Source organism: Eriocheir sinensis, chromosome 68, assembly GCF_024679095.1.
Source record: "Eriocheir sinensis breed Jianghai 21 chromosome 68, ASM2467909v1, whole genome shotgun sequence".
Classification (NCBI taxonomy): domain Eukaryota; kingdom Metazoa; phylum Arthropoda; class Malacostraca; order Decapoda; family Varunidae; genus Eriocheir; species Eriocheir sinensis.
Window position 1 is genome coordinate 5,653,576 of NC_066576.1, and position 14,576 is coordinate 5,668,151.

At 52.8% G+C, this 14,576-nt stretch overlaps 2 protein-coding genes across 21 annotated transcripts in view; both read left to right on the top strand.

Moving 5' to 3' along the window:
- Nucleotides 1-277: 277 nt before the first annotated feature.
- On the top strand, nt 278-14,541 carry LOC126988217 (serine-rich adhesin for platelets-like). 18 transcript variants are annotated; one of them, XM_050846215.1, is made up of 13 exons: nt 278-751; nt 906-1,127; nt 1,357-1,932; nt 2,183-2,404; nt 2,640-3,068; nt 3,398-3,439; nt 10,442-10,621; nt 10,852-11,439; nt 11,690-11,911; nt 12,147-12,749; nt 13,071-13,292; nt 13,417-13,941; nt 14,127-14,541. In XM_050846215.1, the coding sequence occupies exons 1-13, from the start codon at nt 314-316 to the stop codon at nt 14,376-14,378; spliced, it is 4,521 nt and encodes a 1,506-aa protein (XP_050702172.1). In that variant the 5' UTR covers nt 278-313; the 3' UTR covers nt 14,379-14,541. The 18 variants fall into 18 exon arrangements, with proteins under 18 accessions (XP_050702172.1, XP_050702170.1, XP_050702171.1 ...); XM_050846213.1 differs by lacking the exon at nt 10,442-10,621 and having other exon boundaries at nt 3,398-3,619; XM_050846214.1 differs by lacking the exon at nt 3,398-3,439 and having other exon boundaries at nt 10,400-10,621.
- The window catches only part of LOC126988216 (centrosomal protein of 290 kDa-like), a 31,429-nt gene continuing 21,560 nt past the window's right edge, over nt 4,708-14,576 (top strand). The window contains exons 1-3 of one of the 3 annotated variants that reach the window (XM_050846211.1): nt 4,708-5,459; nt 5,985-6,082; nt 7,914-8,018. In XM_050846211.1, the coding sequence (XP_050702168.1) occupies nt 5,999-6,082; nt 7,914-8,018 (189 nt within the window). In that variant the 5' untranslated portion in view covers nt 4,708-5,459; nt 5,985-5,998. The remainder of the gene's footprint in view (nt 5,460-5,984; nt 6,083-7,913; nt 8,019-14,576) is intronic. The other 2 variants (XM_050846210.1, XM_050846212.1) reach the window with 2 other exon arrangements.

The following is a 14,576-nucleotide window of genomic DNA, read 5'->3' on the forward strand; positions in this document are numbered from 1 at the left end:
CTCGAGTCCTCGCCACAGCAGCGACGCCCAGCAAGCCTTCTCACCCCAGCCACACCTTCGGCAAAGAAACAGCAGCGACACACAGCAATATTTACCGAGCTACAACTTCGGCACAGCCACAGCAGTGACCCGCAGCAATCCTCAACGAGCTATAACTTCATCACAGCCATAGCAGCGACGCACAGCAAGCCCTCTCACCCCAGCCACAGCAGTGACCAACAGCAATCCTCACCGAGCTACAGCTTTAGCACAGCCACAGCGAGCACCGCAGAGTTCACCTTCCACACACACACAGTCAACAGCCACCAGAGCCATGGCGCCCATCCAGCAGTCTGTCTCCACCGCAGCCTCCAACAGCAGGAGCACCAGTGACCTGACCACCGGCAGCACGCGTGACTTTGCCAACAGTGTCCACAAGGTGAAGGAGAGCTACAGCAGCAACAGCAGCAGCATCTCCTCCTCCAGCCACAGCGACGCAGCACACAGCAGCATGACCGGCAGCAGACCCGGCGACGCGACACAGCAGGAGACGCTGCTGCCCATCTCCTCCAGAGGACACTTCTTCAGCGACGCCTTCTTCGAGGACGCCCGCCAGCACTTCGAGTCGGCCGTGAGGAAAGTGCTGGAGCGGCGCGGCCACAGCAGGTCCAGCGTGCACGACGACCTGACCAGCTACAGGATGCTGCGGCAGGCTGACCTCAGCGAGAGCACGCAGGCCGCCACCGTCACGGAGAACGCCACCTGCCACCAGGTGAGTACCGGCTGCACGTTAGGAACGCCTTGTTTGTTGCTCGTGAACCGTAAGGACTGAACATGAGGCCGCAAATACTATCATGTATACGTATTGTGTGGTGCACTGCTGAGGCAGCCCCTCCCACGACTTATATAACCACTCGTGCTCGCAGGTTGTGATGGACGTGCGGGACTTCACGGCGGGAGACGTGAAGGTGAAGGTGGTGGACGAGGACGAGGTGGTGGTGGAGGGCAGCGTGGAGCAGAGGAGCGGCGGCTCAGTGTCCAAAAAGAGCTTCCGTCGCAGCTTCACCTTCCCGGGGCTGGTGAAGGCCGCGGACATCACCTCCACCATGTCCTCCGACGGCGTCCTCACCGTCACGGTGCCCAAGAAGGTGAGTACAGTGCAAACTACTTGTAAGGCAGCCCCACTACTGGCTGATCGGCAGGCAGATGATGGGACAGACGAGCACTGATAGGCTGGTGACGTGTGCAGGAACAACTTCATAAGGAATTTCCTTGGAATGTTGATTTTAGGAATAAGTTTTAGTGAACTTTATGCAATCAATAAGTTATCGATTTCTTGTATGACATCCCCAATAACTCCTTCTTCTCCTCCCTCAGGAGCACGTGGCCCAGATCACCAACATCACCGTTCAGGAGTCAAACACATCAGCAGACTCTGCCAGGACAAACACATCAGCACAAAACGCCAAGACGAACATAAACAAGACAAACACACAGACAACCTCCTCAGCAGACACCGCCAAGACCCTGGCACAGGCCGCCCGCCAGACCTCCGCCACAACACACTCACAGTCGTCGTCGTCAGTGGCCTCGAGCGCCACAACCGTCGACAGCTCCGTCAGGAGCGCGTCGAGGGAGTCCCAGCAGGCGAGTGACACCACCACCACCGCCACTGCCAAGGACGCTACCTTTACGAAGCCTGCGTCCGAGAACGACTTCCCCGTCCAGCCCTCAGACCTGCTGCTGCCCATCTCGCACGGCGGACTCTTCTTCCAAGACTCGTTCTTCGCCCAGGCTCACCAGGAGTTTGAGGAGGCCATGAAGAAGGTGCTGCAGTCAGCGGGCGAGTCTCCCAAGGCTGACGTCATGACCTCCTACAGGAGTCTGCGGGAGCGACACCTGACGGACGAGAACCAGGCGGTGTCCCGCAGCGAGGACAGCCAGCAGCACAAGGTGAGGACCCGTCCGTTGGCCTTCCTTACCGCCTTCCTCGGTGGCGGCAAAATAGCTCAACACAAAGACTTTACTGTTGGTTCAGCCACTATGGTTTACTTTTGGTCAGTTCTGCAACGCAAAGTTAGTACCGTCATTTGATTCATCTTGCTTGCTGGAGCTGCTCTCTGATAGGTAACCTATTTGTCTAGTATAACGAGTGTAGTGTCTACCTGGAGAAGGCGCTCACTCCCACACTTTGTACCTGCAGGTTGTGATGGACGTGCGGGACTTCACGGCGGGAGACGTGAAGGTGAAGGTGGTGGACGAAGACGAGGTGGTGGTGGAGGGCAGCGTGGAGCAGAGGAGCGGCGGCTCAGTGTCCAAAAAGAGCTTCCGTCGCAGCTTCACCTTCCCGGGGCTGGTGAAGGCCGCGGACATCACCTCCACCATGTCCTCCGACGGCGTCCTCACCGTCACGGTGCCCAAGAAGGTGAGTGGAGGGAGAGGTTTGCTTTAACTCTTCATGACACACAAGAAGTTATATCGATGTTCGATAGATAGAAAAGACAGCTAAGCGGATATTGTCAATAGTGGCTACATACTTAACTTCTTGAGTGTTTAGGGGAGTATTGTTTTTGCAATAAAATTATTGTTAGTGTGTAGCCTACTCTGAACAAATAATATATCATCTTGCAAAATATCAACAAGAGCTTTTCTTCATCCAGGAGCACGTGGGCCAGATCACCAACATCACCGTTCAGGAATCTAACACCAAGACTAACACATCGGCAGACTCTGCCAGGACAAAAACATCAGCACAAAACACCAAGTCGAGGGAGTTCCAGCAAGCGAGTGACACCACCAACACCACCACCGCCACGGACGCAGCCTGCACGAAGCCTGCGTCCGAGAACGGCTTCCCCGCCCAGCCCTCAGACCTGCTGCTGCCCATCTCGCACGGCGGACTCTTCTTCCAAGACTCGTTCTTCGCCCAGGCTCACCAGGAGTTCGAGGAGGCCATGAAGAAGGTGCTTCAGTCAGCGGGCGAGTTTCCCAAGGCTGACGTCATGACCTCCTACAGGAATCTGCGGGAACGACACCTGACGGACGAGAACCAGGCGGTGTCCCGCAGCGAGGACAGCCAGCAGCACAAGGTGAGGACCCGTATGTTGGACCCGTATGACCGCCTTACTCGGTGGCGGCAAAATAGCTCAACACAAAGACTTTACTCTTGGTTCAGCCACTATGGTTTACTTGTAGTCAGTTGTCCTGGTTACCACCACCTTTGAGCATCCGGCCACTGCAACGCAAAGATAAGGCCGCCCTTTGATTCACCTCATGTCATACTCTATGATTCCACAGTTAACCAACACACACACTTTGCTAAAGTTGTTGTCAGATAGTTATTTGTCATGTTACAAGTTACATGTTACAAGTGTACTGTCTACCTGGAGGTGCTCACTCTACACCTTTGTACCTGCAGGTTGTGATGGACGTGCGGGACTTCATGGCGGGAGACGTGAAGGTGAAGGTGGTGGACGAGGACGAGGTGGTGGTGGAGGGCAGTGTGGAGCAGAGGAGCGGCGGCTCAGTGTCCAAAAAGAGCTTCCGTCGCAGCTTCACCTTCCCGGGGCTGGTGAAGGCCGCGGACATCACCTCCACCATGTCCTCCGACGGCGTCCTCACCGTCACGGTGCCCAAGAAGGTGAGTACAGTGACGGGAGCGACGCGGCCACTATTACAAGTTATTGTTCCGATGGAGAGTTCGTGAAATGACAAAACTTAACGTAATATATCACAGACTAAACACAATCTCCTTTATTCATCAGCAATCGTCCTGCGACGTTCGCGTCATCGGGAACAGTTCCACGGTGAGGGACGCTGTGGCCACCGCGGAGAAACAATCCTCATCCTCCGTCAGCAGCAGCTCGACGACGGTGAAGGAAAGCAGCTCCAGGACATCAGTCCGCGATGAAGGGTCGTCACTCCACGCCCTAAACAACATGTCCAGCAGGACAGCAGCAGCAGGAGACAGGCACCAGCAGCAGCAGGTACGCGCCGCGTCGCAGGAGTCGGCTACGACCAGCCACGGCCGCCGCGACGCCGCCGGAAAGTCGTCTTGGGTGCTGGACTCCCTCCTCCCCGTGTTCCCTAAGGGGCCCTTCTTCCACGACTCCTTCTTCGAGGAGTCTCGCCAGCACTTCGAGGCAGCCGTGAAGGAGGCCCTGGACAGGCTGGGCCAGGAGGAGGAGGCTGCGGCTGACGACTTCTCGCTGTACAGGAGTCTGCGAGCCAAGGACATGACGGACGCGAGCCAGGCGGTCAAGGTCACCGAGGACGAGCACGGTCACCAGGTGAGCCGATGTCTGGGTGACACGGAGGGAGGTGTGCCGGCAATGGCCGCGGTCTTGTTCCTGTGATGATGCTCGTCCCCTCTGTTCTACTAGCTTTGCCACACATGTTCCTAGATGTCTGTATCCCCGTTAATGATTCACCCAGCACAGCCCCCCTGACTCACCCCTCGCTGTTCCTCCCGCAGGTGGTGCTCGACGTGCGCGACTTCCAGGGCGGCGACGTGCGCGTGAAGGTGGTGGGCAGCAGCCAGGTGCAGGTGGAGGGGCGGCTGGAGAAGGAGGAGGGCGGCCGCTCGTCCACCCGCAGCTTCCGGCGACGCTTCCACCTCCCCGGCGTGCTGGACGTGGCCGCCGTCACCTCCGCCCTGTCCTCCGACGGCGTCCTCACCATCAGGGCGCCCAAGGGCAGGCCGGCCGCCGGCAAGCCCAGCTGCTGAGGCCGTGGCTGCCTGGCGGCGGGAGGAAGGGCCGTCTGGCTGCAGGCGTCTACTAGTCATTTCCTAATATGAGTTACGTAAACGATACGGAAGTCGTTATTTGTTGAAAATGTAATACAATTTTATATTTTCCTAATTGTTTATAATAAAGTATTTAAATTAATTTCACTGTGTATTAATCAAGTATCCAACGTAGTGTGTATATAGCCTTTTGTCGTACATTTTCATCTGGAGCCTCAGGTCACCGCACTACGGTACGTGTTTCCATCTCCAGCCCTGCTGAACTGTCGCTCCTCTGTTAGTGTAAGGAGTGAAGCAGTTATTGTCTGATAATTACCCATCAAGGAAGTCACCCCATCCTGCGTGTGTCTGGCCACTAAATGCCGCCCCCTCACATTATGCTGCCAGGGTAAACAACAGAAGAGTAGTTAATGAAACCACTCTTAACTTCGGATAGAAATGACGAAAGAAAACCACATAGTAATTGTAAAGTACACGAAAAGTGGATCGGCGCACCTGTGGAGTTGACAACACTCGTCACCATGGCAACGCGCGCTACCTGTCAACACGGGGCGGCAGGTGTGATCCAGGCATTTAGAGAGCTGGCCCTTCGCTGTGCTGGTGCCGCCGCCTGCAGGGTCACCACAGCATGCCGCGGGCGCCCCCACTGTAGCCCCGGCAGCCAGACACGCCCACGACACAGCACAGGAGGGAGGGAAGCACACACACACCTGCTGGCTCGAGGAAGGCGCAGGTGGGCGGGGGCTGTATTTACCTTGCTGTGTTTACCTTGTTGTGCTTACCTTGTATTTACCTTGCTGTGTTTACCTTGTTGTGCTTACCTTGTATTTACCTTGTTGTATTTACCCCGTTGTGCTTACCTAGTTTTATCTTGTGTTCCCTTTGCTCCCTGACTCCATTGGCACTTTTCAATAATTCGCCTGTTTTATCTGATTAATCTTGTAAGCTGAATTTTTTTTACTTATCTCTGTGTAAGTTAGGACAGTGTGTGTGTGTGTGTGTGTGTGTGTGTGTGTGTGTGTGTGTGTGTGTGTGTGTGCACGCCCAATTTTATCCTACAGAAGGCAGTGCACAAGCTGTTTACATTACAATATCTCAAGTTCCTATCCATTAAGAGTGATCTTTTTCACTGTGCCATAAGCTTAGGTTTCAAGTAAAAACATTCAGTAAAAGTAAACAAACACTTACCCCGTCTGTTTATTAGCCAGTAACATGACTTGCCAGCCTAGCTATTCCATCCTTCTCTTCCTGGTGACAGAGCCGTGGAGGAGGATGCATGTGGACTGGGAGTACCTGCGGGGGGTGGCGGAGGGGGCGGGGGACTGGGAGGAGGCGCAGCTGGAGGAGCTCTACCAGGTGGGTGTGGCGGCAGGTGGAGGGACAGCTGGGTGGGGGACCTTTTTTTTTTTTACGTCAACGCCTATTGTGCCAGTAGGCTTGCTTGAGGGGCCTGGATGGTAGTCGTCCGGGTTGTCCCCAGCCCGGCATGGCGCAGGCAAGTGTTTATAGTGGCGCCATCTTCTCTTCTATCTGTTTTTTATTCTGTCTATTTTTACAGTAAAGGAAGCAGCTCAAGGGCAAAATAGATTAAACATAAATGTCTTTCTGGTGCTGCTCCTGAAAATGGTTGGCAGATTAGCTTCCTTACAGACCTTAGCTTTGTATAGATGTGAATGACAATAATGATGATAAAATATGGTAGTAAGTATGGTAAGAATGGTGAAGGAGGCAGCTCAAGGGCAAAACAGATTAAACATAAATGTCTTTCTGGTGCTGCTCCTGAAAATGGTTGGCAGATTAGCTTCCTTACAGACCTTAGCTTTGTATAGATGTGAATGACAATAATGATGATAAAATATGGTAGTAAGTATGGTAAGAATGGTGAAGGAGGCAGCTCAAGGGTACGATAAAGATCAGAACAAAAACCTCGCTGACACTGCTTCTGCGTATAGTTGATAGATAAGCTGCCTTACAGACCTTAGCTTTGTAAATGGTAATAAAGAAAGGTAATGGTAGTAATGGTAATTCTAATGTAATTGGTAATGATACAGTTTGTAGCAAGTTACATTAAATTTTCTTCTCAACAAACAAGAGATTTTTTCATGTCTTTTTTTTTTCTTCATGTTTTTTTTGTCTAATACCTGGTGAAGCCTTTACTCCTTCACCCCACAGTCCATGCTTGGGAAGTATTTTTTTTAGCAGTTTGACTTTCCTTAACCCGGTAGCAGCGACGGGCCAAATTTGTGGCTTTACCGTGTAGCAATGACGGGACAAATTTGTGGCTTTACCGTGTAGCAGCGATGGGCCAAATTTGTGGCTTTACTGTGTAGCAGCGACGGGCCAAATTTGTGGCTTTACCATGTAGCAGCGATGGGACAAATTTATGGCTTTACCGTGTAGCAGCGACGGGACAAATTTGTGGCTTTACCATGTAGCAGCGATGGGCCAGATTTGTGGCTTTACCGTGTAGCAGCGATGGGCCAGATTTGTGGCTTTACCGTGTAGCAGCGACGGGCCAAATTTGTGCCATGATTTAAATCCCCAAAAATAGATGATACATAATCTGATCACAAATGCTTGGATATATATTATGAAATGGTTTGTGTGAGGGGTGATTTTTTCTCATTTTTTCTCACTTGGGGGGACCATTAAGAAACATGATCCCCGCTGCTACCGGGTTAACAGTTTACCCTCATTTTCAGCCAAACCTGCATTCCTTATATGTTTTTGTCATTCTTAGTCAAGCTTTCACCTCTTTGCCTTTAGCCTAGTTGAGAAATTTATGAAGCTATCTGGAGGTTGATTTTTTTGCTTATTCAGTTCAACATTACTTTTATTTAAGCCTCAATTTTTTTCCCTTACAGACTGTGATACGAATTTACATTGATTAAATACATATATCTGACAGTTATTTCTTTCCTTTCTCTTGTATAGTTTTGTCTCATTCTAAGTTAAGCCATCACTTTTTTAATGCTTTTACCTCAATCTTAGTTAAGCCTTCATTTCTTTCCCCTGTGTTTGGGATTTCTGTTCATTTGTCTCTCCTTATTCCTAGTCATTATCCTTTTCCTACTGTTTTTACCTCAATCTTAGTTAAGGCTTCATATCTCTCCTCTCAGTGTGTCTGGGATTTCTGTTCATATGTTCTCACCTTATCCTGAGTCCAGCTTTCCCCTTCTCCCCACAGGCCCTAGTCGGCATTACAAGGCTGCGGCGACGCGACAAGACAGTGGACAAGCTGGAGATGCTGTTCACGCTGAGCCAGGCGGTGATGATGGCCAAGCACACGCAGGTCAGGGTGTTGTGGGGCTGGGGCGAGGCAGTGGACTTTATACCTTAAACCTTACAAGGGAAAGATATAATGTGGTTTTGTGTCTCTTGTCCATACTCTTAAAAATTTCAGGGTTTACCTCCTGCTCCACGCTTAGCAGAGTCAAAGCCGACAACCTTTCCTGCCCCATCGCTGCACGAAGGTAAGACAATATAAGTTTTAGCTTACTGAAGGATCGCTCTCAACTAGCAATCGATACTGCGATGGTTAGCAATATCTGAAGACAAACTCGAAGGTTTGGAAAAACACTTTCATCTCCATGCTGCACTATAAAGTGAAGCAATTCTTGTGGCGTTGTGATCGTGACGTCATCTCGTTTCTTGAGCAACTTTTTGCAAGCTGCAATTTCGTTGAAAAGTTCTAAGCCATCCAAGTCCGTATCATAGAAACTTCCTATGGCAATGCACCTTTCTTTGTTGTTTGTTTCACCGCTTGCAAACAGTAGTCCTTTAGTATCCAACAGAAAGCCAAACTTGGAATCCAAGCTACGTAATTTGGTGAACCGCTCGCCCATTTCAGTATGCATGTTGTCAACAGTACCCTTCAGCAATCGTTCCATCTCATTTTCTGCTCACAAACCCACATCTTCACTAGTTTTACATAACATTTTTTTCTTTACTCTAAGTCGTCTGTCAGTTCCGACATTCCGAGTATCACACTTTGGCGCCCCCTGAGTATTGCGCCCGGGGACGTATGGCCCCCCAAGGCCCCCCCTTCCCCGGGTGACGCCACTGCTGAAACACGTGCGCGCATTCCTAGACCTCTCCAGAAGGATACACACACACACACACACACACACACACACACACACACACACACAGGTAGATATATAAGGATGCTGTATATGAAGGTATGGGTACATGAAGGTGTTGTGTTACTATAATCAAACATATATATTAAGGGACACATTTACTTACAGACAGATAAACGCTTAAACAAACTTAGATAGATGGATTGGCAGATATAGATACAGAGGGATAGATATTGATAGATATAGACAGTTATAAATAGATAGATTGAATGACTTGGTGATTGATATATATTGAGACCTTGATTGTCAGTGGATAAATTAAAATAAATAAAATCATAAACTCAAATTACTTATTGTACAAATTGAAAAATATATAACTCGTTCATCCTGAAGACAAAAACGACAAGCACTTAATAATAAAGAATATCCAGGACTGGAAGGACGCATCAGGTATTTTGCCCATTTGAATGTAAACACGGAAACCTACTGTATACGGACATGTTGAAGTTTGTTACCATATGAAGCACACACACACACACACACACACACACACACACACACACACACACACACTTACTCACTCGGGTGACATCATAGTGACGTCAGGCGGGCCGTGGGCGGGCATGGGCACCGAGCCAGGCGGCTGCCACATATAAGCTGCGGCCGCCGCCTCACCACACAAACCTCTCGAGTCCTCGCCACAGCAGCGACGCACAGCAAGCCTTCTCACCCCAGCCACAGCTTCGGCAAAGAAACAGCAGCGACACACAGCAATATTTACCGAGCTACAACTTCGGCACAGCCACAACAGTGACCCGCAGCAATCCTCAACGAGCTATAACTTCATCACAGCCATAGCAGCGACGCACAGCAAGCCCTCGAACCCCAGCCACAGCAGTGACCAACAGCAATCCTCACCGAGCTACAGCTTTAGCACAGCCACAGCGAGCACCGCAGAGTTCACCTTCCACACACACACAGTCAACAGCCACGAGAGCCATGGCGCCCATCCAGCAGTCTGTCTCCACCGCAGCCTCCAACAGCAGGAGCACCAGTGACCTGACCACCGGCAGCACGCGTGACTTTGCCAACAGTGTCCACAAGGTGAAGGAGAGCTACAGCAGCAACAGCAGCAGCATCTCCTCCTCCAGCCACAGCGACGCAGCACACAGCAGCATCAACGGCAGCAGACTCGGCGACGCGACACAGCAGGAGACGCTGCTGCCCATCTCCTCCAGAGGACACTTCTTCAGCGACGGCTTCTTCGAGGACGCCCGCCAGCACTTCGAGTCGGCCGTGAGGAAAGTGCTGGAGCGGCGCGGCCACAGCAGGTCCAGCGTGCACGACGACCTGACCAGCTACAGGATGCTGCGGCAGGCTGACCTCAGCGAGAGCACGCAGGCCGCCACCGTCACGGAGAACGCCACCTGCCACCAGGTGAGTACCGGCTGCACGTTAGGAACGCCTTGTTTGTTGCTCGTGAACCGTAAGGACTGAACATGAGGCCGCAAATACTATCATGTATACGTATTGTGTGGTGCACTGCTGAGGCAGCCCCTCCCACGACTTATATAACCACTCGTGCTCGCAGGTTGTGATGGACGTGCGGGACTTCACGGCGGGAGACGTGAAGGTGAAGGTGGTGGACGAGGACGAGGTGGTGGTGGAGGGCAGCGTGGAGCAGAGGAGCGGCGGCTCAGTGTCCAAAAAGAGCTTCCGTCGCAGCTTCACCTTCCCGGGGCTGGTGAAGGCCGCGGACATCACCTCCACCATGTCCTCCGACGGCGTCCTCACCGTCACGGTGCCCAAGAAGGTGAGGAACAGTGCAAACTACTTGTAAGGCAGCCCCACTACCGGCTGATCGGCAGGCAGATGATGGGACAGACGAGCACTGATAGGCTGGTGACGTGTGCAGGAACAACTTCATAAGGAATTTCCTTGGAATGTTGATTTTAGGAATAAGTTTTAGTGAACTTTATGCAATCAATAAGTTATCGATTTCTTGTATGACATCCCCAATAACTCCTTCTTCTCCTCCCTCAGGAGCACGTGGCCCAGATCACCAACATCACCGTTCAGGAGTCAAACACCAAGACTAACACATCGGCAGACTCTGCCAGGACAAACACATCAGCACAAAACGCCAAGACGAACATAAACAAGACAAACACACAGACAACCTCCTCAGCAGACACCGCCAAGACCCTGGCACAGGCCGCCCGCCAGACCTCCGCCACAACACACTCACAGTCGTCGTCGTCAGTGGCCTCGAGCGCCACAACCGTCGACAGCTCCGTCAGGAGCGCGTCGAGGGAGTCCCAGCAGGCGAGTGACACCACCACCACCGCCACTGCCAAGGACGCTACCTTTACGAAGCCTGCGTCCGAGAACGGCTTCCCCGCCCAGCCCTCAGACCTGCTGCTGCCCATCACACACGGCGGACTCTTCTTCCAAGACTCGTTCTTCGCCCAGGCTCACCAGGAGTTCGAGGAGGCCATGAAGAAGGTGCTGCAGTCAGCGGGCGAGTCTCCCAAGGCTGACGTCATGACCTCCTACAGGAGTCTGCGGGAGCGACACCTGACGGACGAGAACCAGGCGGTGTCCCGCAGCGAGGACAGCCAGCAGCACAAGGTGAGGACCCGTCCGTTGACCTTCCTTACCGCCTTGGTGGCGGCAAAATAGCTCAACACAAAGACTTTACTGTTGGTTCAGCCACTATGGTTTACTTTTGGTCATTTGCTTTGCAACACAAAGTTGAGACCGTCATTTGATTCATCTTGCTTGCTGGAGCTGCTCTCTGATATGTTGCCTATTTGTCAAGCATTACGAGTGTACTGTCTACCTGGAGAAGGCGCTCACTCCACATTTACTAAACCTACAGGTTGTAATGGACGTGCGGGACTTCACGGCGGGAGACGTGAAGGTGAAGGTGGTGGACGAGGACGAGGTGGTGGTGGAGGGCAGCGTGGAGCAGAGGAGCGGCGGCTCAGTGTCCAAAAAGAGCTTCCGTCGCAGCTTCACCTTCCCGGGGCTGGTGAAGGCCGCGGACATCACCTCCACCATGTCCTCCGATGGCGTCCTCACCGTCACGGTGCCCAAGAAGGTGAGTGGAGGGAGAGGTTTGCTTTAACTCTTCATGACACACAAGAAGTTATATCGATGTTCGATAGATAGAAAAGACAGCTAAACGGATATTGTCAATGGTGGCTACATACTTAACTTCTTGAGTGTTTAGGGGAGTATTGTTTTTGCAATAAAATTATTGTTAGTGTGTAGCCTACTCTGAACAAATAATATATCATCTTGCAAAATATCAACAAGAGCTTTTCTTCATCCAGGAGCACGTGGGCCAGATCACCAACATCACCGTTCAGGAATCTAACACCAAGACTAACACATCGGCAGACTCTGCCAGGACAAACACATCAGCACAAAACACCAAGACGAACAGCAACAAGACAAACACAGTAGCCGGAAACACACAGACAACCACGTCAGCAGACACCGCCACGACCCTGGCACAGGCCGCCCGCCAGACCTCCGCCACAACACACTCACAGTCATCGTCGTCAATGGCCTCGAGCGCCACAACCGTCGACAGCTCCGTCAGGAGCGCGTCGAGGGAGTTCCAGCAAGCGAGTGACACCACCAACACCACCACCGCCACGGACGCAGCCTGCACGAAGCCTGCGTCCGAGAACGGCTTCCCCGCCCAGCCCTCAGACCTGCTGCTGCCCATCTCGCACGGCGGACTCTTCTTCCAAGACTCGTTCTTCGCCCAGGCTCACCAGGAGTTCGAGGAGGCCATGAAGAAGGTGCTTCAGTCAGCGGGCGAGTTTCCCAAGGCTGACGTCATGACCTCCTACAGGAATCTGCGGGAACGACACTTGACGGACGAGAACCAGGCGATGTCCCGCAGCGAGGACAGCCAGCAGCACAAGGTGAGGACCCGTCCGTTGGCCTTCCTTACTGCCTTACCGGCAAAATAGCTCAGCACAAAGACTTTACTGTTGGTTCAGCCAATCTAGTTTACTTGTAGTCAGTTGTCCTGGTTACCACCACCTTTGAGCATCCGGCCACTGCAACGCAAAGATAAGGCCGTCCTTTGATTCACCTCATGTCATACTCTATGATTCCACAGTTAACCAACACACACACTTTGCTAAAGTTGTTGTCAGATAGTTATTTGTCATGTTACAAGTTACATGTTACAAGTGTACTGTCTACCTGGAGGTGCTCACTCTACACCTTTGTACCTGCAGGTTGTGATGGACGTGCGGGACTTCATGGCGGGAGACGTGAAGGTGAAGGTGGTGGACGAGGACGAGGTGGTGGTGGAGGGCAGTGTGGAGCAGAGGAGCGGCGGCTCAGTGTCCAAAAAGAGCTTCCGTCGCAGCTTCACCTTCCCGGGGCTGGTGAAGGCCGCGGACATCACCTCCACCATGTCCTCCGACGGCGTCCTCACCGTCACGGTGCCCAAGAAGGTGAGTACAGTGACGGGAGCGACGCGGCCACTATTACAAGTTATTGTTCCGATGGAGAGTTCAAGAAATGACAAAACTTAACGTAATAAATCACAGACTAAACACAATCTCCTTTATTCATCAGCAATCGTCCTGCGACGTTCGCGTCATCGGGAACAGTTCCACGGTGAGGGACGCTGTGGCCACCGCGGAGAAACAATCCTCATCCTCCGTCAGCAGCAGCTCGACGACGGTGAAGGAAAGCAGCTCCAGGACATCAGTCCGCGATGAAGGGTCGTCACTCCACGCCCTAAACAACATGTCCAGCAGGACAGCAGCAGCAGGAGACAGGCACCAGCAGCAGCAGGTACGCGCCGCGTCGCAGGAGTCGGCTACGACCAGCCACGGCCGCCGCGACGCCGCCGGAAAGTCGTCTTGGGTGCTGGACTCCCTCCTCCCCGTGTTCCCTAAGGGGCCCTTCTTCCACGACTCCTTCTTCGAGGAGTCTCGCCAGCACTTCGAGACAGCCGTGAAGGAGGCCCTGGGCAGGCTGGGCCAGGAGGAGGAGGCTGCGGCTGACGACTTCTCGCTGTACAGGAGTCTGCGAGCCAAGGACATGACGGACGCGAGCCAGGCGGTCAAGGTCACCGAGGACGAGCACGGTCACCAGGTGAGCCGATGTCTGGGTGACACGGAGGGAGGTGTGCCGGCAATGGCCGCGGTCTTGTTCCTGTGATGATGCTCGTCCCCTCTGTTCTACTAGCTTTGCCACACATGTTCCTAGATGTCTGTATCCCCGTTAATGATTCACCCAGCACAGCCCCCCTGACTCACCCCTCGCCGTTCCTCCCGCAGGTGGTGCTCGACGTGCGCGACTTCCAGGGCGGCGACGTGCGCGTGAAGGTGGTGGGCAGCAGCCAGGTGCAGGTGGAGGGGCGGCTGGAGAAGGAGGAGGGCGGCCGCTCGTCCACCCGCAGCTTCCGGCGACGCTTCCACCTCCCCGGCGTGCTGGACGTGGCCGCCGTCACCTCCGCCCTGTCCTCCGACGGCGTCCTCACCATCAGGGCGCCCAAGGGCAGGCCGGCCGCCGGCAAGCCCAGCTGCTGAGGCCGTGGCTGCCTGGCGGCGGGAGGAAGGGCCGTCTGGCTGCAGGCGTCTACTAGTCATTTCCTAATATGAGTTACGTAAACGATACGGAAGTCGTTATTTGTTGAAAATGTAATACAATTTTATATTTTCCTAATTGTTTATAATAAAGTATTTAAATTAATTTCACTGTGTATTAATCAAGTATCCAACGTAGTG

Coding starts and splice junctions, on each gene's coding strand:
- LOC126988217 (XM_050846213.1), top strand. CDS start 314: ATGGCGCCCATCCAGCAGTCTGTCTCCACCGCAGCCTCCAACAGCAGG. Junction 3,620..10,851: donor CCGTCACGGTGCCCAAGAAG/GTGAGTACAGTG, acceptor CTCCTCCCTCAG/GAGCACGTGGCCCAGATCAC. Junction 13,293..13,416: donor CCGTCACGGTGCCCAAGAAG/GTGAGTACAGTG, acceptor TTTATTCATCAG/CAATCGTCCTGCGACGTTCG.